The 26,480-nt window shown below is 43.9% G+C and overlaps 1 protein-coding gene across 2 annotated transcripts in view; it reads left to right on the top strand.

Annotated features, from left to right (window-relative positions):
- tanc1b (tetratricopeptide repeat, ankyrin repeat and coiled-coil containing 1b) overlaps positions 1-26,480 on the top strand; it is an 85,941-nt gene that overhangs the window by 14,712 nt on the left and 44,749 nt on the right. For both annotated transcript variants that reach the window (XM_053876172.1, XM_053876173.1), the window contains exons 3-4: positions 15,152-15,346; positions 22,023-22,109. In XM_053876172.1, the coding sequence (XP_053732147.1) occupies positions 15,152-15,346; positions 22,023-22,109 (282 nt within the window). The remainder of the gene's footprint in view (positions 1-15,151; positions 15,347-22,022; positions 22,110-26,480) is intronic.

Raw genomic sequence — 26,480 nt, 5'->3', positions numbered from 1 at the left:
TTGCTCCCTCAGTGGTTGACGCTGTCTTTTCAATAGACAGCTGAGACCAGCCAACTGCAATCCTAGTATTGTGCTTGCTGTTGATCGCCAGCTGAAGCCATTGACTACAACAGGCCTCCTCCTCGATCACGTCTCTGGATTCTTGTTGTCAAGGATGAGCTCAGAAACATGCTCAACTGAGCAGCCAGTCAAAAACACAAGTTTAATATCTGAGTCAAACCTTTCAGTCCTGAATCAAACAAGAGCTTCAGTCCAATGTATTCTTGTAACTCCTTGCTTGATCCGTGTCGCAGATGCGAACAGTTTATCTTGATATTGAGATATCTGGTGTGAATATCAAGGTTTGAAATGTTGTCCATATCATTCAGCCCCACGTTCTTTGGCAAAGGCTGCAGACCATGTGAAACTTTATTAATGGGACGCAAAATGGCCCCCAGGCCTGACTTTGGACATCCCTGCCCTATGCATTCTCTGCCAACCATTTTGCATTGGGCATAAAACCAGTACAAGTAACATCGACTTACGACTGGGAGCTGACGCGAGGGCTGTAGTGGTAGATGGCTGTGTGAGAGTGAGATGCTGGGATACTGTGCTGCCGTAACTGTCATACGTGTTGCCGGGTTGCTACGTGCTGCGGTGCCACTTAATAAACATTTTTAAAAAAGCATCTGCTGGCCGTGGTTGAAAGTACGGGTGGACGTCGGATATTACTTGTATTGCTGCAGGAGTCATGAGGACTGGGTTCGTCCCTGTGACCGTGCTGACACCCCTCAGCGCCATAATTGTTATCGTATCCCTGTGGGTTTTTGTTCAATTTTGCGTCGAGGATAGGATTATATTTTAAGCAGGAACATTTTCGACCATAAAGAGTCCAAACTATAAACGGTGGCGAGGGTTTTGCGAGCCCAGCTTGTGAGCGAAACCTCAATCTGGATCATTATTTATTCTGTAGCCACCCGTAACTGGATATTCCCTTTTCAGTTGTTTGCCGATTTTATTCTGCAAATCAATGAAAGTCTGTCCCACCGCAGTTCTGCCGGCACCCATCGTGGTCATGGCGCACAGACCTTTTTAATTTTCTCTGCGTGGCCCGAGGGACAGGGTTCCTGTAAAACGTAGCTGGGCAAGATATAACTGGAATCAAGGAAAGGAAAGACCTTGATAATGGTGTAATTGCAAGATACTGTAGCTCAGCATATGTGGCTCATGCCTTGGTGGCTGTGGACTGGAGGGAACTTAAAAGCGGCCAAGGAAACTTGGTGGCCATGCCAGATACCACTATAGTCATTAGCTCTCCTGTGGGATCTCCACATAGCCAAGACCACAAAAACACACAGTTTGCTAATTTAGTCTCTGGGCTCCTCCTAGAATCGCCGTCCTCTCTCGCCTCTTAAGGACTTGTTTCTGAAGACTTGCTTGCCCTTTCAAGGTGTTCCTGGTGAATGGTGGAAGTAGTGTGTCCGCTGTGGCCGCATCCGATGTAAAGATAAACAGTACTATAGGCTCTAAATTTACCATCCCTACTCTGCCACATCGCGGCCGCCGAGTCTCTATTATAAGTGCGTTTCTGGGCGCTGGCATGGCTGCAAGGGTGGCATCCTGCTTGATGTGAATGCTACCGAAGGTATTCCAACTCTTTATGAGGCTGAATTAATGCTATTGTTGTCTGTGGCATAATTGCTCAGTGTGACTCGGGGGAGGCGGGTGGGGGGAGGTTAGGTAATCTCTCGGAAAGTCTTCCAAGTGGAGTTTCCCGCTCACTGCGTCTGACGGAGGAAAGCAGCTGCGAGACAGTTGTCTGTCTGTTGGGGATGACGCAGTGTCCATCACCGCCACAAGCATCGGCGCGTACTCTTCTGCAGCAATTATCATCTCAGCTGTTTATTCCTCCGACAGAGACAAACAGATTGGGACTGGAGCCATTTGGCCGAGCATTTCTCGCCGGGTTTGGCAGCGGGGAGGCAGAAACAAGGCACGCACCTGGCTGCTTGTTCAAGAGACGGCTGAGTTATTGACTTGAGCACAAGATTGGGGGGGGGGGGGGGGGGAAACCACAGTTTCCCAGCTGTGTATTTGATAGACTGTAATTACCTTTGTGGCTGTTGTGTAATGTACTTCTTGTTTGGGGTACTATAAACATTGTAATACATGCCTAATAATAAAAACATTTTCTGTCATTTAAGATGATTTATCACAGTGATGTTTTCTTTGTGTCGTCATGATAAGCAATAAAGGATCATCTGTGAATTCATAAGATTATAGTAGTGTTTAGTATCTTGTGAACGTTTGTAAACTGTCATGAAGAGGGTGATAAAAGCAGAAAGCGTGGTATGGACTGACTGCGTTACCCATTAATGAAGTGTGTGTGCGCTTGTGTTTGAAGGACGTGTTTCCTCAGCTGCGGCGGTGACTGGTACACACTGAGTCAACTGTTTCTGTGTGTTCCTCTGCTGTTTTGACATGAAACAGTGATTTGTTGCTAAGGGCCAGGCAACAGCAAATTGGTTACAAAGCAGGATTTCAGTGTCTTGAAGGTCGTGTTCGGGGACTTTACATGCTCCTTGAAATCTGAAATGCTTCTGTGGTATTTATCTGATTTATCTGATTGAATCCCTAAAAAGGTCAACGTGGTGGGAAAGTTTGCTTCCCAAAAAAAAGAATATTACTATTAAAATAAGCACATTAGAACGATTATTATCAAGATGTTTGATGAAGCTGTCAGTTGTCTACCGGCTACTTGCTTTGCTAGGATTAGTAAGCATGCTAACATGGGTGCAGTGTTTAATATAACACTGTTTTTAATTCTTGTCAGGTCGTAGTGCTGTGTGATTTCAGCCACAGGGGGTTTCTTAGGAATTTTTACAGATTTTCTCAGTGTAAACATTTCACTGCTCTGAGAAGTAGGTCAATCGATGGACTTTAGCATGTTGGTTTGCTGCTGCAGATGTCTTTGCTCTACAGTCCGACTGTGGCCGCGTGTATCAGCGTGTAGGGCCAATGACCTTGCCCCACTCTGGTTTCCTTACTGAGAGTCAAAACCTACACATCCTGCCTCTGTTTCTTCATTCGTGCAAGAGGTACATTATTAGTACTTCTCCCACAGTGGCCGTGTTTGTTTTGACATTTGTGGTAAAGTTTTGACTCTGGGCTGCTCCCCCTGGTGGATACATCGGTGAACAGCTACATCAATGTGTTCATTATTTTACATGATGAAATGTTTTGTTCCTACAATAACAAAAGTGCAGTCGTGTTGGTAAATCAGAGTGAGGACAAGTTCTTATGAAAAGGGTGTTTCCTGAGTACTGTAGTGTGTCTTGAGTGGAGCAGCTGCTCTGGTACCTCTCTTGGTAAATCTTTCTGTAGACATGGTGCCAGACATTAACAAACATTCCTCCAAACAGTCTGCCCACACTTTCCAGCCAAGGATGAACTCTATTTGCTCGCTTTCCTGTCTTTGAACAGTTGGGTGGCACCTTCTCCGCTGCCTGTATCTCCCCCTCCCTTCTCGTTTTGTGGCTTCTAAACGTCTTAATAGATGCCTTCTGGGTGGGTGCCCCACACTTTCAGGAGTGCTGCGTTAAAGTCTACACTTGGAATTTGTTTTGTACATTAAGAAGAGAAAGTGGTTTTCCATGGTGTTCCCTCAAGATGACCGGAGACACAAGCAGCCGGGCAAAAATGTCTAGACCGCGGATGAGATGGAGTTTATAATCTCTACAGGAAAAAACAGATTCAGACGCTCTGCCACACACACGCACAAACATTAAGACCAGACTACCCTTTTTATCATTAGATCATGGTTTTCCTCCCACTCGGCTGTGACGCTCAGATAAGCCCCACAGGCAGCCACTTTGGCTTTAAAGTATCCCCCTGACTGGTTTCAAATCAAAGCAGCTCCGAGCAGGGGTCTAGCTAGCTGACCGCTCAATGTCCCCTTTTCAGCCTCACTTTTTCAACACGCCACCAGCAGTAGTGAAATGGCTTATTGCCTGATGTTTGCTATTTTTTGCCGCCGGTCATGTTTACCTAGATTTTCATGCCCAGACAGCAGAGGTTGGGCTTTAAAAATGGAGGCGAAAGAATGCACTGGATTTACAAAGGGCACCATTGAATGTGCAGACCTGCACAACTATCAAAGCGCCCTGCAGCCAGCAGGCAACCATTAGCTGGGCGTAGCTTTAACCACATCTATCACCGAGACGCGCATCCACGAACAAATACGCGCACACACTCTCCGAAAAAAACCTCAGGTGTATCCATGTTCGGCACACCCTGTTTCTCTTTCTAAAAAGCTAAATATTTATAAAGTAGTCCACCAGGTGGGTTTGTCTCGCTTAAGTTATGAGCAAGGTCAGCAAATCCAGGTATAGAAGTGGATTGCGTTTCACTTTCACCCTGTTTGCCATGACGATTTATTTCACCATCGCAGGATTTTAACAAGCTGGCAAAGTGTGATGCTCTTGGGGGTTGGTTGTAAAATGTATTGACCTCTGGTCACAGCCCCTAGTGGCCTGGAAAGTTTCCAAATATAGGCAACCAGGTGACATTTTTATGAGATCCTCAAACCATGTCAGGTCTATTGCCTCTCTCCAAAACAACAGAGGTTGTGTCCCTAATATTGGGCTCAAAGTTAGAGGGGGGTCATTTAAAAAAGAGCTGAAGACAAACAATGCAGGGATGCAGGTTTGGATTTTTCAGACTTAAATTGGGGTGCTCCCCCCACTTCGATCAACACAAGTAAACTGATGCTCCCCAAGCCAAGAGGGATCCATCTTCATAGAAACCTCGATTTGTATATCACTTGATCAGAAGTGTCATTTTATATATATATATATATATATATATATAAAATGACACTTCAGCGTCGGAGGGTAAAATATTAGTGATAACTAGCATTCTTCACGTGATTCATAATTCTTCTGGATTTTTTCCTCGTCATGGGGGATGTTCCCGTGCATTACAATTAGGGCTGCACACTAAAAGATATTTGTCGTTGAAAGGCCAAACCAGTAGCAGAACCAGGTGCAAGTCATGTTCATCAAATTTACTTAAGAAAAAAAATACACTTGATGCAAACTGTTGAGAAAAATGGAAAAACTGAATAAAATAAATATAATAAAGCCATGTCTAGATATCACGACATAACAATTGTATATCTTATTTCAACCCCAAAGAAGATATAAGTAAGTGTAATTGAACGTATCGCCATAAAATATTCTATTTAATAAAACTGCTTCAACAGTTGCATTCATGAACAGTTTTTACTTTCAACAACTCCGTAGTTGTTAACTATCACAGATTTGCAGCTGTCAAGTCAATTCAGTGACACACTGCTGCCACCATACGGGGCTATTGTATTAAAACGGAGCGTCTCGCACCCCTCACAGCCCAAATGTGTAAAACAAATAAACTTTTAGCGGCCCTCTTGGTGGCGCTCGCGGCCCGACTATGTGCCCCGGCCGTGTGGTTAAGAATCACTGACGAATACACACAATGCGATACACGATCTTCAACTGTATCGTATCACGATATTCAGCTATCATGCAATTTCATGCATGACACATCTACTCCACATCATTTTCTGAAGGATTTAAAAAGACACTGCTGTCCGGCACGGTTTGCTCAGCATCGTGCCTTTACTTCTTTCCTACTTGAGTCTGAGAATTTACCTGCTTCGGCCGGTGACATTTGAGATGCCTTTGGAGGATCGCCATATTTCCACTGTGCGTGACGTTTGTGTGACAGAGCTTTCAAACTGCCCCAGTTTTATCAATTTCTTCAGCTCCCTTCTTCTTCTTGAAACCGAAGTGGTCCCATACATTTGATTTCATGCCTGATGATGCTGCCGTGGTTTTGTATCCCTCCGCGTCGTGGACTTTCTCAACAGTCTACTCTAAGGAGAGGAGTCCTCTTCAACTGACAGTCTAGTCTTTGTGTTATACTTGACTGTTTCATCAAAGAACAGCAGAAAATGCGGAGAGGCAGTGCCTTAGGAGGCATAGCCTTGATAATATATGGTCACAACCTCCCTTGACTTATACGCCATCGATTACCAAACCTCTTGTCCGATTCTGAGTATTGGAACTGCAGTTAAATTGTAGATCCAAAAGTTTGTTGAAGCCTTGTACATCTGACCTACATATCCCACTCAGGCAGGAACCATAGCCCAAGATTCCTGTGCTACTTCACTTTGTCATTATTTGCGAAAGGCATGTGATTGTTCTGCTTCTAAAATACTGAGGGAAAGTTTGACGTGTCATGTTTTATGGTCTTCACTCAAAGCTCTGTGGCCTTCGCATGTTTTATTACAATGCAAACTATACTTAGTTCTGTGTAACCAAACTCAATGAAGTTGAACTTCGCTCTTGAAAACGGTGTGGCCTATAAAAAGAGACTTTCACTGGAATGTGTGGGAAACAAACATCCAAACTTCATTGTACAGAAGCAGCCATTAAAATACACCAGCAGAACCGTGCACACGCTACAGAACGGCCCACTTTTAACAGTTTTTCTTTCACTTTCATACACAGCTAATGAACACACAAAGCTCAAATTGAATGAACACCCTGCTTGGAAGAAGTGGTCAAGCTATTTGTTGCAGAAGCCACAAGTTAAAACTTAACACCCAAAAGAGTTGCGCCTCAGTATGTTGTATTTAAAGTAATACAAATACAGTATGGACCTGAAAGGTTCTTACTGATGAATAAAAAAAAGTTGTTATTGTTTCATTGTTTAACTCATTTCTAATTGTCTGAATACAACACTTTTATGTTTATTTATTTTTAATTCCCAAACTTACATGCTAAGTTAGAATCTGTATAATGGTTTGGAGAAACTGAGAAAATGTAGTATGGGGCGGCATCTCCCCCATAGAATCTGTGTCACTTTAATAAGTCATCGGAGGGCAAAGGTCAAGAACGCGGACAAATACTGGTGGACACGTCGGAAACTGGGGGTACACGCTAATGCTTCCCTTCTATATCATCCTTTCATGCTCAACTGGGAACCTCAGGCACTTGAAAGAGGAGGAAAAATAGTTTATCACTTAACATGCCACGGTGCTTGAAAGCGGTCTTGAATGGGCTGATGGTGGCGGCCCTCACTGGCTATTGGTTCTGGGGTCAGTGGGCCACAAGCTTTCCTAATTACTACGTGACCTTTTTTTCACAGACGCATTCCATGTGTCTGTGTTTCAGATACATTCTTATTGCCATTTACTGTTCATCTAGCTGCTGCTCTTGACCAGAACCAAGAGTGTCAGGATCTCTGTCGAGGTTCTGCTTGTGTCTCGGAGCAAGTCTCTGTGTGTGCTGATGGATGTGTTGTCATCTTTTGCTCAGGCCGACCTTAGACAAGCTGAACTCATGACCTCAGCTCTTTTGTGTCCGGCCTCAAAGGGATGGGACACGCAGCATAATGCGGAACCGGGCCGTGCATGTTTACATCATCGTCAATTTAAAGATTATAATTCATGTTATTGTTCGGCCCAGCACTCATTCTAGCATCGATCACGGCAGCGCGGCGCTAAAGTGGCCGCGCGCATTCCTCCTCCTGACCATCATCAAACGCTCTCCAGTGAAAAATGCTCCTCTTATAAGTGCATTCATAAGATTAATGGGATTGATTGAAGTTCAGCAGGATTCCCAGATGGTCCAAAGCTGCAGATTCTGGCCCGGTTACTTGTTTTCTTATGGGATTAGGGTCTTTGGATGGATTGGACGGGCATCTTTTGTTGACTGTCCATTCAGCGGTGCTGAACAGGCTGTTGTCCGGGGGTTAGGGGTGTTCTCATGACCTCACCTGGCCCCAGAAGAAGCTCTGCCTAATGGTGTGTGTTAATGGCAAGCCACATCTCTTGTTGGACCGCTTCTCCATGGCAACCCCCGACTGAGAGGGTTGAACGACCCACTGCTGAATACATATATTCTTAGATGAGCACAAGGAGCTCAGTGATTTTTATTATCGATTTTTTTCAATTTTTCTTGGTCATTGAGTTGTTTCAATATTTTCCATGTTTTGAATCAGAAAGATGGGACAGAGAATTCTGCTCAGCAGAGGAAACCAACCACAAGTAATATCAGGTGTATTTCATGTCACTGCCTGATTTGATACAAAGGTCACTGCAATGATAGATTGTTCTCTGTGCATCATCCATCATCTGTCTGTCAGAGCCCGGACTGTACCAGATGCTCACATGACACGTAGAGGACAATGATGTCATTAACCTCTTGTGTGTCCCATGTGAGACTTCTGAAGGTGGAGCAGGGTCTGGCAATCCTGACCTAAAATATGAGGCAAGATCCTACTACTCCTGCCGCAGCAGCAGAGCAAATACATACATATACATATATATATAAATAATGAAGAATATAGTCAGAGTCTACCGTAGTATAAAGGCTTTTGACATGGCACCTTATGTGTCCTCTGCCCTTGTCGCTGTCATGCCATTTCTGTCTCGTGATGCTCCAACAAGCATGTCTGTCTCCGCTTTTCTTCCCCACACCAACTGAAATTGCCAATTTGATGAAGAGCAGTGGGAAATGTCATGGTGCCTATGCAGCGCAGCCCTTCTCCTCCCTCAGGCACACATGCCACCCCTCCCTGTTTTCCCCGCGGGCCTGTTGGGAAGGAATTCCACAGCGCAGGCAGGCCACTTCAGAGCCATGCAGCACTTGGAACCAGAGTCTTTTCACTTGAGACAGCGTCGCGCAACACTGCTTTCAATCATTTTAATTCCAACGCATGTCCTCTCTGGTTTTAGCATACATGACGAGTAAACGTGTTTTCTTTCTTCAGTATTTATGCTGTGATATTAGTTTAGTCACACCGCTGGGGTTTTTCCACTCACCTTAAATTTTACAATAGAAGCTCTTGAAACATTTTTTTTTTCCATTTAAATCATCATTTATGTAGCCTACACTCCTCTTTGAACCTGTCCAAGTTGTCTTAGTTCAATGTGAGACTCTTGTGACTCAAACTCAGGCTTTGTTTGTTATCCAGAGGGCCCTTGTGTTATGAGAGGCAGTGTTGAACCACATAGATGCTAAATTTAACCTCTAAAAATGACATTAATTTTGGACTTTGTTGACAAACCCCTGTAATGTTTCAGGTCAAGACTTCACCTATTTTATTTTTTCAAATGCACTGCTTTGCTGTGAGGATGTTTCATAGCTTCAGCCCAGCTATTTTCAAAAAAGTTGCCCTTAAGAATGGGGCACTTTCAGGCTTCTGAAGTCAGTGTGCCAGTGTCCCAACACATGAAGAAGAAGGCATGGCCCATGTGCTTGGAGAAGCACGAGTGATGTCCACACCAGAGGCATGGAAACAAATATATTGTTATGGGCTGGCAGCTGTTATTATCGATCACACTTGACTACAATGCACCATGTTTTCTGTGCCACATGACAGATGCCACTTCGCTCTCTGTCGACGCAGGACTTTCTGTTTTTCTGATTTGTGAAAATACATTTTCCCCGCCAAATAAACATGTCACTAGTGCTGGTGACTGGCTGTTGGTAGATTTTGTGCTCATGTTTCCAAATGGCTGTGGCAGAATGAGCACCGCTCCATACACTGCTGCTGTGAAGTGAAAGACTAGAGAGATGAGTTCAGCTGTACATGAGGCGAAACTGCCATTTTCAACTCTCTGACCTGGCTTCAAAAAGCTGTGGTTCCGGTCGTCCACTTGTTTGTGAAGGGCCTATCCGACACTAATAAAACGCCTCTGTGTGTCAGGCGCCAGACATAACTTCTTCCTGGTGTGACTGAAATCCAAATCAAGGCTTAGTTTGATAAACAACCACTAAAGCGATTTGGTTTAAAACTAAATCATGCTGTTATTTACTCAATTTAAAACTCATTGTATACCTCAATTGCTTGCCAACTTTTTACCGATTGTCTTGAGCTATTCATGGAATTTTCAACCAAGCAGTTTCCAACTTTTTAGTCAGACATTGGATGAAGTTTGTCCACTGGAGACCCTCCCCCCGCCCTGTAGTCCCTCTCCTCGCTGTGGGTTCCTGTGTGTTAACCATGACAGCTTTTGTCAGACTGTCAGCCCAGTCTCGGAAGTACACTGGGAATCCACTTTGGCACTCAGTCTAGCGGGAGAATTAGCCCTTTGGTGAATCGCCTGACGGTCATCGTTCTTTGTGTGTCAACTGAAAGAATTTGCATTAATTACAGCCGTGGTTCGCTTTTCTTTTATGGAGGCCATGAGAAGCTAATATTAGATTGCTGATACACCTAAGCCAAACAACAAATAAAACACAGTGTTGTATCTTCTTGTTTTTATTGATATAAAGTGAAGAAACTTAAAGCATCTGTCTGTCCTGTGCTTGTCTGCCATATAAAGGGCTTTTATGCTGTATCAACTTTGTGGTTCTAATGTCATTGCAATTCATTTGCCGTCTTTTCTGAACAGCCACAGCCACTGAAGCTACGAGCTGTTTTTCCTCCATGTCATTTTGGGAGAGAGGAACGTTGCCGGGCGAAAAGTGACCCACTGTAATAATTTATTTGCGCTTAAATACAGATTTATTTTCCTCAATCATTGTCCTGAAATAATATTTAATGGTTTCCACTGGTCACTCAATGTCCTGCTCGGCTCTGCTCCTTCACTTTGATGAGAAGCAACGTCCGCGCTGGACTGTAATCATTTTTACATCATTTTACTGCAGAACCGTGTAATTTGAACGGCTGGATTTTCTCAACCGCAGCAGGCTCTGAAATTGTAGGCCTAGCAGCCACTCGGGTTTAGGAAACTATCGAAAATAGCTCTGGATAGTTTTCTGTCCTACTGTCCCTCCGTGTTTAGCATCGGTCAGATGGCGGCGAGGTCACAAGGACCCGCGACAGCCAAGTCCGCTTTAATATGGCGCCTCTCTCTGTGACATTGTTGATGGTCTTAATCTCTTAAATATGCCTGGAGATCTCAGCAGCCAGTCGTAATTGCAATGCTACTGCTCTGCTATTCTGTGAACATTTTTATGAACCAAATGTCCACATAGCTACAACATGACTGAAGTAGCTGTCCACAACAATACTGTGATGATATACAGTATTCGGCTTTTGTTGTTGGCTTCGTGAGCCACTGCAGAAAGTGATGTCACCAATAATATTTTGGGGTGAAACTTCAATAATACCAGATAAAATCCAAACCCAGTAGACACCATGTCATGTTGGAGATGGAGTTGAGGGTGGTCTCCAGCCTCTTGTGCCTGTACATCCGTGTCCAAACCAGTGACTCTGATTTCCACTATTGTCTTTTCTGGAGCGTGAAGTTGTAAGTCGTGTCAGGGTGAGAGCAGGCCGTCGCCTTGGCTGAGTGACCCTTGCTCCATCCTCGGCCTCATCCATGTCTAACAGCGTGCTAAGGTCGGTGTGCCTGGCATTCATCTTTTTTAAGAGGCCTTTTCAAAACCCGGGACAGCGCTGTGTCTGCCGTGGCGCGGCGGAGGCGTGGAGAAACTGTTTCTGTTTCGGATTAGCTGCGCCACTAAACTACACTCTTTAAGGAAAAAAAACGTCGGATGCTAAATGAGGTCAGTTATTTCTACAAACCTCTGGCTCCAGGCGGCCATCAGAGCCAATCTTCCAATGCTCTTTCCAACAGATGCTCTGCCAACATCTGCCACGTGTATGAATCTGCTGTCACGAGCGTAACTGCCACTTCAGAATCAATCGCCGTTATGACGTGGATAATTTGTAGATTTAATTGTGGCAAGTTAGCTACTTACCGTGGTTCCAGATATCCTTGCTGTCAAGCTGAAAATAGAGTTGTCCATGCAGTTCCCTGCAAAGCCTTTTATTTCCATCCTGGGATTTCACTCAGCCAAGCCGCCGGCAGGCATGGTAAAGACATTAGTCGCAAGTCTGGCGTGAAGTCGCCGTCGTTAAGAAACAACTGTGCACAGCAAATGAAAATATCTTTATTGGTGAGAATGTTTCTGTGACGTTTTCAGTATTTTTGTAGACCTAGACATATCTACTCCATTCTATAGGATCTCTTTGCATTTATGATGGCTAGGTCGCGTGACATTCCTGAAGAAATGGCAACAGCTTGCCAAAAATGAAGGCTATTTCAACCGAATGTATACGCACTCCAGACTCTGTGATAAATCTGTAAGGCATCATTCAGGGCAATTGATATAGCAGTGAAGCCAGGCAGACATTTTTATGGCTCTGTGGTTTTGAATGCTTTTCTGCGTTTGCACTCGTGCTATTGTATTTTTGTGTAGTGGGCCAAACAAAACATATCAAATGCACAAATGGATGATATGAAAGTCAAACTACAGACCCGTTGTGAGTTTGTAATGTAGAGTTTTGTGATGACGTATGAATGAGTGTACAGTCACTTGGTATGTATTGCCCCTCACGTGGTTCTCCTCCTCATCTACAGTGCTGTCGAACTCACTATCCCCAGCCTTTGCCTTTCTTTTATATGCTTCAATTGAAAGCCTAATTCGTCAACATAAGATGCTGAAGTCCCACTCTCCCAAATGTCAATATATTACAAGGAAGTGAGGATGTGTTAAAAACTGTATCTTCAAAAACCCACAGAATCAACTATGCAACAACCAGAGATGTTAAGAAGTGAAAACATAATATATATAGATATAGCTATAGATGAAGCCTACAGCCATTTGCAATGTTAAAATGCTTGTGCGTATTTTTTGAGGACGTTGACGTAAATGGTTCGACTGGGGATGAGTAAGATTTCCTAGGAACATGCCAAGAGTATAACACAGTAATGTGTGAGTGGTGGCTGTGGAACAACTAACAGAAGTTGCAGCACTTGTGCTTATAACCGGTGAGTTTTATTACTGGCGCCAGAAGCGTGTCGAACCATGGGAGCTGAAAATGACACTGTGTTTAACTCTGTGTTTGTGCAGGATGAAATAATATGTGTTCACCGTGACCAAACACATGTACAGTTTGCTTAATAAATAACATGTTATCTTAACTCACTGGTCAGTGACGCAGCTTTATTTACCAAACTAGCTGCACGTCCTTCCAATGTGTACTGTGGCATGAGAATTCCCACCAGACCGTGACCCCCCCACTCTAAACACACATCATGCTGTCATGTCTTTTCAGGGTTTTGTTGTTTTGAGTTTTCTTGTAATGACTTCATGTGTGGTTTACTCTCGCAATAATGCATGACACTGTGGTGTTCCGGGTTTTTGGGCTTCACTCTCAGCTGGTTTTATCTTTTTGATTGAACGATCGATATATCCATTCTAGATATTGCAACGTTTTCATTCATTTTTTTGGATACTTGAAATACCACTGTACCTTAGAAAAGGTTTTTGTGGCTCTGAGTCAAAGTTGCAGGTTTACCTTTAAGACTACACCAGGCCTCCTATTCCCTCGCCGAAAAGCAGGTGCAAAAATTTTGCTAACTTTATGTTCCATAAGTTTGCATCTCCTTTGCATTTAAACTAACGGACGTCCCAATCTGACCTTCAGACTACTTCCTTTTTGAGCTAAAAGAGCAAGCACATTTTTAGCCAACTATGCAGTGATGAAATGATATCAATTTTTTTGGGACGCCTTGTGTATAATACCTGAGCTTGTTTAATTCAGTCTTGTTAATAGATAAGAGTTTAATATTTTAAAATAAAATTGAAAATGTATATTATATACTGTGAAAACATTATGTGCTTGGGGGAAAGTAGGCAGTGTTATTTAAAATTATAATAAATACATAAATAAAATATATTTTTAGGTTTCAAAATCAGGGATTTTTTCCTTTCGGCTTCTGTCTTCTATCTCTACTTACAAACATCATGTCCTCCTTCACCACCTCCATCAATCTCCTCTTTGGCCTTCCTCTCCACCTTCTGCCTGGCAGTTCCAACCTCAACAGCTTCATCTCCTGTGTACATGTCCAAACCATCTCCATCTAGCCTCTCTGAGTTTGTCTCCTAAACACCTGTCCCTCTGACATACCGCTTCCTGATCCTATCCATCCTGCTCACTCCCAGAGAGAAGCTCAGCATCTTCATCTCTGCTACCTCCAGCTCTGCCTCCTGTCTTTTCCTCAGTGCCAAACCATACAACATTACTGGCCTGACCTCCTTCCCCTTTCATCCTTGCCGACACCCTTTAGTCACACACTTTTCTCCAATTATTCCATCCATGTATAAAAATATTTATACATTTTCCAAGTAGTGCATGTGTTTTCACTACATATCCAGAATGAAAAAAAAACATTTTCAAGTTAGAATAAATAAATAAAGATTTTACGGGAATGAGAAAGCAGTTGGTTGAAGGAAAAGCCATGAAACTGAACCCGACAGCTGTCGTTCTTCATCCCTATTGTCCTTCGATAAGGCTGTCTTTATCACTTCTTTCACTCTACGTTGAAAAATTCATGTCTGCTCATGCTGACTTTGCTCAGGCTGTTATTTCTGCTCACTAAAAAAATGTTTCCTCAAAGAGATTTACTCAGGGGTCACACATTCCTGAGGTTCAGGCTGTGGGGGTGCACAACAATAGCAAAGATATATTGTTGGGGCTCACACTGGCTTGCTGGCTATCTTTTATCACATGCTAATAAAAAGTTACTGCAGTAGTTTTCCTTGCGGTTGTGTGGTCTCCGGTTGATCAGCAATAATAACACATGAGCAGCAGAAATGTCTGTGTGGATTTCCCCTGATTGTCAAGCTTGTTCTTGTTTTTCTGGTCCACTTACTTTCATATTGGTGGATGGTTACAGTCGCTGATGTTTGGATGGAAATACATAAATCACTGAAACATATTGAATTCTCAAAAAGTGGATGTGGCAGCAGCAATCTGCTTTAATGGTTGCATCAAGCCAAATTTGTCTGGGTGCGATGGACTACCCTGCTGTTTAGGGTTAAGTGACCCATTCTGTGTTCAGTCTTTCATTTTCTATCACTTGCTCTTGGACACTGGGGTCGGGTGGCCTGTGGGGACACTCTGGAAAGGTTGCCAGAAAACTGCTTCACATTTAGAGCTACAAATTAAACAACATATGTTTGGATTAAAGTGCCAGGTGTCAAAAACAAACCAAGTTCATGAGTGAATAAACCATGGCTGATGTCATAAAGGTGGCTGGGCTCCATTACAATTGAAAAAGGGGCATCTGAAAGTTTGCAACCATCTCCTTGGGTTCTCTCCGCAGGTGATGTCCTCAGCCACTTGAAGAGATTTCCGCCCGATGGAGGTCCGCAGGTCCACAGCTCCGGATATGGCCAGGTCACGGATGATGTTTTCCGACTCAGCCTTGCAAAGGGGGCGTCGTTGTCCCTCCCCTCCTCGCCTCTTCTTCCAAGACAGTCGTACATGATGCCTTTGCGACCCAGTAAGAAGTCACCAGGTAGGGTTCTTTGTTTTGCTTGGAGTTTTGGAACATTCCGACACAGTTTTCATGATCAACATGGCCAACCTGCTCTCACTGCTGCCATGTGTTTGATCACCTAACAACATGGTGTTTGCTCTTCAGTCATGGCCTCATGTTTACAATGGATCTAATTGTCTTTCCTCTCTGAGCCACAATGTTTGCAACATTGTTGTCAGCAGCTGCGGGGGTCTTCAAAGCTGCTGGGGATACCTTTGTAGATGAACTTGTTTCCCTGGGAGGATTAGTGTGCTAGCAAAGATTAGAAAATCTTGAAGTGTTACCCACAGTCACATGTGGCACTCATCTGTGGACCCTTAAGTTTGTGTTTGGAGTAGTGGCAGCTTTGATGTGTTTAGCGTTGAATCTGCTTAAGTCTCCTAATCCATTGTTGTGAGGGGCGTTCGGCTTTAGCCGCAGTTTGGTACTCAATTGGTTTATAGCTTGTACTTTTGGATGTATTTTAGTTTTCAAAACACAGTGAGTTTCTCATGCACATGAGCTTGCTCGACGATCACAGCTTTCTGTTACCAGGTTGTTGATAGAATAACTTACAGTCAGAGTCCAACATCATTTTAACCATCCGAGCGCCTGACACACCAACATATAACCACTGATACAATCTAGATTAAACTCATATTCTGACCAAAGAAATGCGACATTCCTGCCCAGTCCAACCACACATAAGATAAGGAGCGATCGAGCAGAAATGAGGCGGACTCTGAAGGTGAAAAGGGCCCTGAGGACAGGAGGAGTGCAACACTTATTAAGGCTGTATTCCCCACTGAGGTCCTCCATGTCATAGTGGAAGGGTAAAATCATGTCGAGGACGACTGAGAAGGCAACATCGGGGGGATGGTCAGTGGTCGTCCATCGTCCTCACACATGACTGTGAAACCCTGTCGGGGGAGACTTCACACCTCCAGTTCATAAACACTGGAGAGGAAACCTCTCAGGTACACGAGGAAAACAGCGTGGATCCACTTTTTCACTGTATGTTTTGCGGGCAACGGAGGAGCCGCGGTGCCTTAATTTGGCACTTGTGACCGGGCCATGTGTTTTCTCTCCCAACACGCCATTAGCAACCTCTTTGAGGGGGAAGTGGTTAAGCAGGATCACAAAGTATGCTGCGACTTGACATCATTTCCTGACACGTTGCATAATCGATTGTTGTTCGGAAGTGAGTGCTGTAAAACGCTCTTTTCATGAACACTTCACAGGGGACAAGAGAACAAACTTCATTAGCAGCGTGATGGATGGCTGAGCCGCAAAGTCCCGGTGGCGTTGGCTTCTAACTTTGATCAGCTAAATCCAGAGCTTAACCGCCTCCAAAGCAGCGCCCTGACATGTGCTGACCAGTGCCCAGGCTGTCCTGTTAATAGTTCACAGCCTCCCTCAAGAGCTCAGCCAGACATCCACTGTGTGACAGTGGAATTCATGAGCTTCCTCACTCGCTGGCTATTATTTAATAAACAAACATTTTAAAACAAAATATTAAAAAAAAAAAAAAACATATTTGAGACTCGACTGAATAAATCTGGCCTAAAATTGTTATGAGGATGTCAGCTGTTTTAACCATCTGCAGTGTCTCCACACTGACCTCTAATGGCAGCTGGAAGTAGTGCGCATTCATCCTGAAGCTCGAGTTTTAATCTTTTAATTACAGTTTCATATTAAAATGACACACTGTATTGTACCTACAGGAATAGAGATAAAATAACCTTCCTCATGACTCATTTTGCACTCAATAGATACGACTTCTGCTCTTCTTCTTCTTCTTCTTCTTCTTCTTATTATTCAAGCAGGACACACTCTGCTGTATAATAGAGATTTAATACAGCAGAGGAATCCCTAACCAAAAGTACAACAGCATAGAGACCCACCTTGCTTCCTCAGTGAGGGTGCCTTCAGTAAAAGGGCAGCACATGGCCCCAAGGCACCACAATGTTCTGATATGTATGGAGTTTCCTCTTTGCGGCATGAAGACTGAAAGAGAATAGCAACTTCCTTTGGTTTTGGGCTATTGACAGTACCATCCCGGACCATCGGGATGACTGATGTCCGTCTGAGAACTGACCTGTAAAAGATCTTGCGATGTTGCGGCTTCACTTTGAAAAAGGTCTTTGATGGGCGGCCAGTGAAAACTTCTATCAAACTGTTCAGCTCACTGCACTTCAGTACCCTGCTGGTCTGGCTTCTTATCTCAGGCTGTCTTCTTCACGCTGCTTTCCAAGGATCATTTTTAAATGCTTCCCTCAGAAATGTGTCTCTGATAGCGCAAGTAAATGGGAAGGAGGTTTGTAGACTAGCCTTTAAATTATGAAGCGGGTGGTCATAATGTTTTTGATCCCTGATGTATGCTTGCACAGAACACGCTGTGAGATGAAGCTCACTCGACTCAGCATGAGATTAGAATTGAAGAATTGTGTTGCAACACAATCGGAGTGTGACATTTAGTTGGATTTGACAATACCGTGTGAAAAACCATTGGACTCCCAAATGAAATTCTTCAAGTGTGATCAATCTTTTCATAGCAGTTATTGTTATTCAAGAATGGTTGTTAAGTGACGACTGCATTTATTATTTAAGTTGTCATAGTTTTTCAAAAGACACGATGGCAAAGTGAGAGACTGCAGACAAGGTATTCATCTGTGAAGTGCTTTCCTGCAAGCAGAATCCCTCTTTCTGAGACAAATTACATCTCAGTTGGTGCACATTTTAATAACACTGCTTGTCAGATGGCTGGGGAAACTGTCCACAGCATGTTATGGTGCTGTTTTCTGAGATGAGGAATGTCATTCTGGTGCATAAAGGCTGCTGTTGTGTTGGCTGCTTTTATCTGCTTTGAGTCTTCATTGGGAAACACTGCTGCATTGAACAGTTGAAATGTGAAGAAGTCAAGAGTCCATCAGGAGGAATGCTGGGAAACTGCTCAAGCGCTTCCAAAAAATTAACAGCTCGGCCTTTGATTGTCAGTCATGATGCCTAGTTTCTGGTTCAAATCCTTGGCTCGTGTTGGAATGCCTCCTATGGGGAGGTGTCAAGGGGACACACTGGAGACATACAAAGAGACACATTTCAAAAAAGTCAAGTAAGACCGATGCACAAGTTCTTAAGTAACCAACTTTCCCCATCAATTTCTTTCTTACGTGTCTATCTATATTAATGGCACACTAGTTGCGATATTTAATATATATATTTTTAACTGTCATAGTGATACCAAGCCGCCATATTGTCGCAGTAGACATTTATATTGTTAGAGGCTAAATGGAAGTTGGAGTGATGACAGTAGCACTTGTGGCTACAGTGTAAACAAGGTTTCATGCAAGTCTAAGACACAGAAGGAAAGAAGCAGAGCACAGGTAAAACAGGATGAGAAAGGCATCAACAAAAGGTACAGACTCGGCCACTCTTTTGTCCCGGGCCTGTTCCAAAGCCTAAAATCTGTGATTTTAACTTTGTGGGGACCCGCTTGAGAAGGTCAGCATTTCATTCACGGAGCAAGAGCCAAGACTATAAACTAATTAGGAGTCTGTTTCCAAATGAACTGGAAGCAAAAATTGGAGTGTGTTAAAAGCCACGCTTGATTTGGACCGTTCATCATTCATCAAATCGCAGTCGGATTTACTCCTTGCTGACTTCTTTCATAGTCAAAGAATGAGAAGTTTGATTTTGGTGAATGTGGGATCAAAAACATTGGCCCATCCAGCGGCCTTTATTTAGTCCTTTCCCAGAGCTGCACATTGGTTTGTGGATTGTCATGCTTCAGCCATTAGCCGAGAGTCACATGGTGTCAATTAAAGCAGGACTAGAGAAACACAGACAAGCTGTGTCTGACATCTGAGATATTTTAACAAAGACCTCGAGGGCCGATGGCGGCTGGCTTGTAAACCCCAGCAGCTCCGACGGCTCATCTTTAGAGATGCACTTAGTTCAGGTAGATGTTTTGTGCCAAAAAAGCTCGACCAAATACGCTCTGTTCACCTAATTGCATCCTGCAACAACAGGGGGCACAGTGTGGAGTAAACTAAACCTCATGCTTGGTGTCAGTTTACCAAGTGGGAACAGAGGATCCACATGAGGTCACAAACACAGAAACTTTCTGAGGTAACTTCAGGATACGGATAAAGTTTTTATCGGAGAAACCGTGCCGGAGACCTTGACTGGTGACTGTTCTTTATTCAGTGGAATATAATAACACAATTTCATGTTGAGAATCTTCAAGTAGACGAAGACTAGTCTGAGTTAGCGGCTTCATTTTTGGTCAACCACTGAGTCAAAGATGAAAGTTAGACTGGTGTAAAATCACGAGCAAAGAGTTGAGGTGTATTTGCATTTCTATTGCATTTCCACAGAGGGCACCCTCCATCAAGCTTGCCTCGGTCGCCAAGGTTGTTTGTTGTGAGATTCTTTCATGTTATTTCCGCTCACATGTCTGCTCCCCCCCCTCCCTCCCACGCTGACCCAACTCACGACTGCTCGTGATTACAGCTGTTTTTGAAAAACTAGTTTAATCCGATGGCGGTTTTCAGGCTGGGAGTGCCTGGTATTTCATGTGCGAGTAGGAAACGGCTTACTGCGCTCCCCCATCTAATCTTTATGTTTTGTCTCGGGGTTACATATTCATTCATCTGATAAGAGAAGTCTGGAGGAGATGGAGGTCTAAACCGGGTTAGGTCAGGTCTCAGAGAGGAACGCGTGTTACTATGAGCCTTTTTTGTTTTTTCGGTTCAGAACCTTGGAATGTTTTTCCTTTGTAGACAGGAAAATGAGATGCTTGTTTCAGTATTTAGTCTGGCTTCTTTGTTGGGCTGCAGGCGAAAACACCAGAGTAAATCTAAGTGTTACAGTGCTGGGATTATGAGCGAGCGCTCTCCAACTACTGCATCGCAGCAATTACGGAGCCACAATGACAGTCCATGCTAAAACCTCTTAATTGAAGGTGTAAACTTGTTTACTGATGGGAAATGGTGAATAAAATCCACGTTTCAGTTCCTTGCTGAACCTTCAGCTGCATATGTTTGAAGCATACTTGGCACAAGGGTCATGATTGGCCATCTTTGTCAGGTCGCATGGCAACAGATGTAATTTATTAATGTATGTACCTCAGAAACAAGGCCATAGAAATTGTTATCAGTGCAGTAGCCTGACTCACTACCAGGCTTTTAGCTGGGGGGGCGTCTGGGCGTCTGCAAAACATGAAAAAATGGACGCCCGATTCTCGACCGTAGCTTGGCCGCCAGTCCATTTTTTCATGTTTTGCAGACGCCCAGACACCCTCCTAGCTAAAAGCCTCCTCAGTGCTGTCAATGTTTTGGGTGAGAGGAACATTAGCCTATGGGTGGGGAAGACAAGTCTAGCCACATTACCAAACTTGGTCTTAACTGGTCTTGAGCTGTCTCTTCAGTAGGTCGTTCTTGGGAAACACCTTTACTTGGCCGGTGCTGCACATTACCATAGGGATCTATCCAGGTTTCTGTCGACCATATGTCACATCAAGGCAAAGTTATTCGTCATTGTTTAGACAGTGTCATGAAAGTTGGGCCTATAGATTGTATACTCTGTTTTGGTCCATGCTGTGGGCTGTGAGACGGTCAATTTTAATACACTTGCCACTTATGGTGGTCGTAGTGTGTCATTGAATTGACTTGACAGCTGCAAATCTGTGATAGTTAACAGCTATGTAGAAGTTCTTCAAAATGATAAAGTGACCGTGCATCAACAGTGAAAACTGTTCACCTGTTGGAGCACCTTTTGTAAAAAACAAAACATTTTATCCTTTCAAAAGTTTTATACGATACTTTCATATACACTTTACTTATCTTCTTTAGAGAAAATATTTTAATCATATTTAGACTTAGTTTTATTCTATTTATCTTATTCAGCCTGGTTCTGCTGCTGGTTGGACTTTTCAATGACAAATATTTTTGCGCTGATCACATGGTTTCATGTCATTTCACAAGGTTTACATTCATGCTCATTGAAGACAAATGAAATCAGTAATTCTGAAATCAGAAATAAGTAAGTTCTAGCCAATCCTATATAGTTGTGAAAAGAGCTTGAGCTCAGAGATCCAACATGCTGCACCAACCTGTGGGACTTTCTAATTTTATCTGATCCAGAGCGGCCGACGCCAACCTTCCAACTCAAGTCAAACCCCTGTACTCCTGGCCCAGATACACCAACCAACAACTGGACCTCAATTTAACAACATGTCCTTCAGCAGCAGGAGGGGACATTAAAACAGGCCAACTTGCAGCCTGCTTTTGTTGTTTCCCATGTCTCTAAAATTCCATCTGTGTGTTTAGAGTCTCTTTTTTTTCTTCTCTATGAGGCTAATTGCTGTGGTTTCCTGGCGTAGTTTAAATTCCCCGGAGTTGCCTTGCTGTTTTACTAGAAGCCTCCAGCCAGACAAACAGCATTCGGAGTTGTCAGACAGACCAGTGTGGCTATCAGCAGAGGGACGTGTCTCACTTTGTGTACATGTGTGAGGCAAGAGAGTGAGCGAGAGTTTACGACAGGACGGCCGAGTCTGTTCTGCTGACTAGACCCTGCGCCTTCATCTCCAGTCTCATCTGGAACATGTGACTCTGTTCTCTTTCTCCACCGCTGCTCCTTGTCCATCTCTCATTTAATTCTCGGCCTGTGCCTGCAGGTCCGACCCGGAAGCCAAAGTATGTGGAGAGCCCCCGTGTTCCTTCGGATGCTATCGTGTCGGCGCTGAAGAAGGTCGCTGATAATGGTGAGTCCTTCATTTTCATCCTGAATTCTATTTCCTGTCCGTTCTGCCTTCGCTTTCCTGTTCATACAGCACCACTGTGCTTGTTTATTAACCCAGCGCATACCACTGCACTGTTAATTTTAAAGCTAAGTTCAGACTACAGAGGAGTCTTGGTGTCTTAATGAATTTGAGCAACACCATTCTTCTGCGGTTTGCCACTCTTGTCGGTCCCTCTGGTGCCGGACATTGTTGCTGTGTGTAGGGGTAATGTACCACTTAGCGCCGTGTTATGGTTTGCAGCGGGGCTGACTCAAATTCCTCCCCGTGAGTTAAGTTGTTCGATGTGTTATCTTTAGCCAGAGACGGCACAGAGAGCGGTGCTCTCTCATCGTACGCGGCTGACACACACAGAGCCCGGTCACTGGCGACTGTTACATACCAGGGGCTCCAGGGGTGTGTCTTGACATTCAGCTGGCACCGTTCAACCCGGCTGCGAGGAGATAGCGGAGCGCTCATATATGTCACTTCACCTCAGCTGACGCACGTCGTCGTGGAATAATGCTAATTCACCTTTGGAGATTTGAAAGTTTTCACCTGGGCTATGGATTAATGGAGCGGAAATGAGAGTAAGTCTTCACATTATCTTCTAGAAGCTGCTTTCAGTTTGAGTGCCAGAAGAAAAGCCGGCAGTGGGGTAATGTCAGATCTGGATGCAAACCAAGAGATTATGACCTTATTGTAACAATGCTCTCCTTATGGGGTGAATATGAGTGACTCACTTAATCCATTTACGTATTCCCAGCACAGCCCTAGTATTGTCTCACACCCACACGAGGTTCTGATGACATGCACATTCCTGGAGCACATAGCATAGCGACCTAGACATGTGTGCTGTTCTATCAATTTCCTCCGAGCCATTACATTATTCTGCAATATTCTTGTGACTTTGTATAGTGTTTGTCCAAGCCAGTTGTTATTATTTATGCAGCTGTGCATCACTCTTTACCTAGACCTGCACATATGACTTCACGGATTGTAAACATCTATAGCTTGTGTGAAACATCGTGGTGTCCGGGTCGATATAGAGGAACTTTCTTGACTTGTTAGCAAGATAACACTATGGCTTTGAGTTCAATTTTCATTGTCAATCCGATACACTTCATGTTATCATGTCATTCACATCATCGCTTTCTTCACATTTTTTAGTAAACTGAGAATCTGTTGGGTTTTATAATTTAATCGGTGAACACTATGAAGACATAAATCTGTGATGTTGCTGTTTACAAGCCCTTAGAAAAGTATTCACTTGAATTTTCACGTCATTGTTGAGTAAGGGTGTGAGCCAAGTGTTATGGCTCATGAAATCTCGAAAACTAGTCAGTGGAGCAGAGACAGAAACAAAAAACGGATTTAATGTTGGCACTGCAAGGATGTGTCCAGCTTGTGGCTACTCTGGGTGCGAAAGGGAATCCTGCTGGGTGTGGTTTTTCTCTAGGGCTAGGCACTCTGGTTTCCTCCCACAGCTTTTAAAACACAATGGTCTGGTAACCTCTACAGGAGACCCCTCATTTCACCCACTACCCAGCTCTCCAAAATGACTGTTTTGCTGTCAGTAGTAGGCATGGTCCAGGCTGGTCTTCTCCTTAAACATTGAAGACTTTGAATGCCTTGTAGGCACTATGCAAATTCTGCCTGAATTGACCTGAATTGAAGTATATCTTTATTCACAATGTGATCTGCCATGATCACCTCACAGGATACAGCTGGACCAGACAGTGGCATCTCAGTAAACTGTGATCATTACCATGAGAGAACAAGCTTTGTTATGTTGTGGTAGTGAGATAATAAGCCTATAATGCCCGTTAGATTAATATAGAGATACATTTGGTTGAAATACAGTGAAAGATTATTCTATCTCGTAGATGAGGAATTTCTGTAAACCTGAGAAATGTCGTTTTAAAGTGATTTCCTTTGAGAAAGCAATACATTTACTTGCAAACTAAAATGAACAGACCTCCGACATGCCTCCAAGAAAATGAAATGGGAATTTGCTGTGTGTGAAAAATTTCCGCTGCTCCTCTTATGAAAGCTCCTCCGAAGCCTCTTCACCTCCTCTCAAGTTTCATGTCTGTTATAATTGCTGTTCGGGCAATATGGCGGATCCTGCCTTTTCTCAAGTATGTGTCGGCAGAGCAGTCCTTCTGCCACAAAAATGCAGAAAAGAATCAAAACAAACAGCGAGTCGGCCTTAGATTTAGTCTGACATAGGAAGAGCCAAGGTTTAATCTCCGCGCAAAGGAGAACAAATCACGTAAAATTCATAAATGAGACTGTTGTTTACTAGGCAGTTTATTGTTGCGCTGTGGACGGTGCCAAACCACAATGAGGACATTGGTTCAAAGGGTTCATAACGCCAGGCTTTTCACAAGGAGCTCGGGGCAGAGAAGATATTTAGCTGTGGTTTTAAAGCTTCCACAATTATTTGTACATGTCCTCAAATATTGACTCTGCGCTCACACGGCTGAAAACTCGAATAAGGTCAGAGAGCTACCTGTGGACTTTCTGTTCGACCGTGTTCGATAAATACAAGCAGCTCATCCACGTGTGCCTGACACACGGGCTGACAGCAAGACGTTCTGTGCAGCTACCTATGTGTAACTAGGCGCTACATAAAGCTAATGGTAGCTAGTTGTCAAAGGCCAGCTGTGGCAGAAGGAAGCAGGGAACACGGCTGTTAGACATGGCTGCGCATGCAGGGTTTGTCTCAAGCTTTCTTTCCAAACTGTGTAGCAATAAAGCTGTCTTGTGATGGCTGCCGACAGGTAATAGTTGATGCTACTCTTAGTTAAAGCAGGACGTGCTGAGAGAGGTGCGCCAGTATGACTCGGAGCTGACTCAAAGTGTCGCTCTGCCTCTGCCTTACAAGGAAGCTCGTGTTTTGAAAGGGGAAGTGGGATCTCTTCCTCTTCTGTTTGCTCACTCTTGAATGAATTGTTGATCAGGTTCGGGCTCAGATCGCACCTGGTTGTGAAGTATTCACATTCAAAGGGTGTTTCTGAGCTCCCTCAACAAGGAGCACCTGCAGCTCCTCCAGCCGTATAACAGAGGCGCGTCAATATGTGAAATATTTATATTCCTTCAGTATCGATTCCCAACATGCCCTGCCCACCCTCCAGGACTGCTTTCTTCTGAGCCCTGGATCTGCCCTCACACCACCTACACTCTCTCCTGGAGCTCAACCCAGGACCAGAATATGTTTTCATTCACTTGGATCGCTGTGTTTGGATGGGACCTACTCAGATGATGGTGTTATCTTCTCATACGGGGTTATTTACCCACGTCAAGATGACGCCCTTCCAGTGTGTGATCCTGGGGTTAGACAGGTGGAACTTGATGTTTGAAAGCGTACTTTTTTGGACCATGTTTTAGCTTTGTGCAGTTGAGCCTCCTCTCTCAGGCGACCCAACTGTCAAAATTGTTTCAGCTGTGGTCTCATACCTCTGTCCCCGTCAGTCAAGTCGCTGGCCCAGTCCCTCCCACGGTCATGTCGCTCACACAGGACCACTTTTCACTCCCCTCCCACACCGGACATTGAACACCTGTTTCAGTATGTACTGCTTATCTTGTCAAGACTGCTCTGACCCAGTTTGTACACAAGCAGATTTGTTTACATCCGTATAGGTGTTTTTTACCGGAGAGAGGTTTGGCTCCTCCACAGGGAGCTATAAGTAGTGTCATTTTTTTGGCATTAAGTCTTACCTAAGTAAACATCCTGGGAATGTTTTTCCATTCTGATCGTCTTCCGTGTTATCCGAAGAGTCTCATCAAAGAGATGCAATCTGAGACTGTATCTCACCACTCCAGCTGGGATCAGGCCGGCTGCACGCAAGGAATGTTTTCTCCAAATGTTGCTAACTGCAGGGATAACATGGGCCTTCTGTGATCCGCTCTTCATCAGGAATGATGGCGGATGATTCATGCTGCTCAGGCATCGTGCTTCATTAGGAAGTGGAGGCAGGGAGATTGTTACTTTGGATGAAGTGAACCTGGCGGGCTTCTGTCTGCACAACACAGCTGTTTCTATCAGTTATTAAAGTGTGATGTGTAATTGTGATTCTTGGATTTTTCAATTTATGTTTCGCACACCATCCAAAAGCTCCTCAAGTGTTCGCCTGTGAGAAAATATCTCTTCCACTGCGTTGTTATGGGTTGTCATGTCTGCATGACTGGGCTGAAGGTTTTGGCTTTATTTTCTACCTCTGTAATTCTATTTAAAAAGCTTCTACAAAGAACTAAGGAGTTGTCTGAAACAAGATGTTGAGGAAAGATCTATCCTGTGATTTTGACTTTGCACTTATCAATAATTCATAATGTTGACACAAAAAATATGTG

This window comes from Synchiropus splendidus, chromosome 10, assembly GCF_027744825.2.
Source record: "Synchiropus splendidus isolate RoL2022-P1 chromosome 10, RoL_Sspl_1.0, whole genome shotgun sequence".
Classification (NCBI taxonomy): domain Eukaryota; kingdom Metazoa; phylum Chordata; class Actinopteri; order Syngnathiformes; family Callionymidae; genus Synchiropus; species Synchiropus splendidus.
Note: the sequence above shows the minus strand (reverse complement) of the source record. Positions and strands in the feature narration are given on the sequence as shown.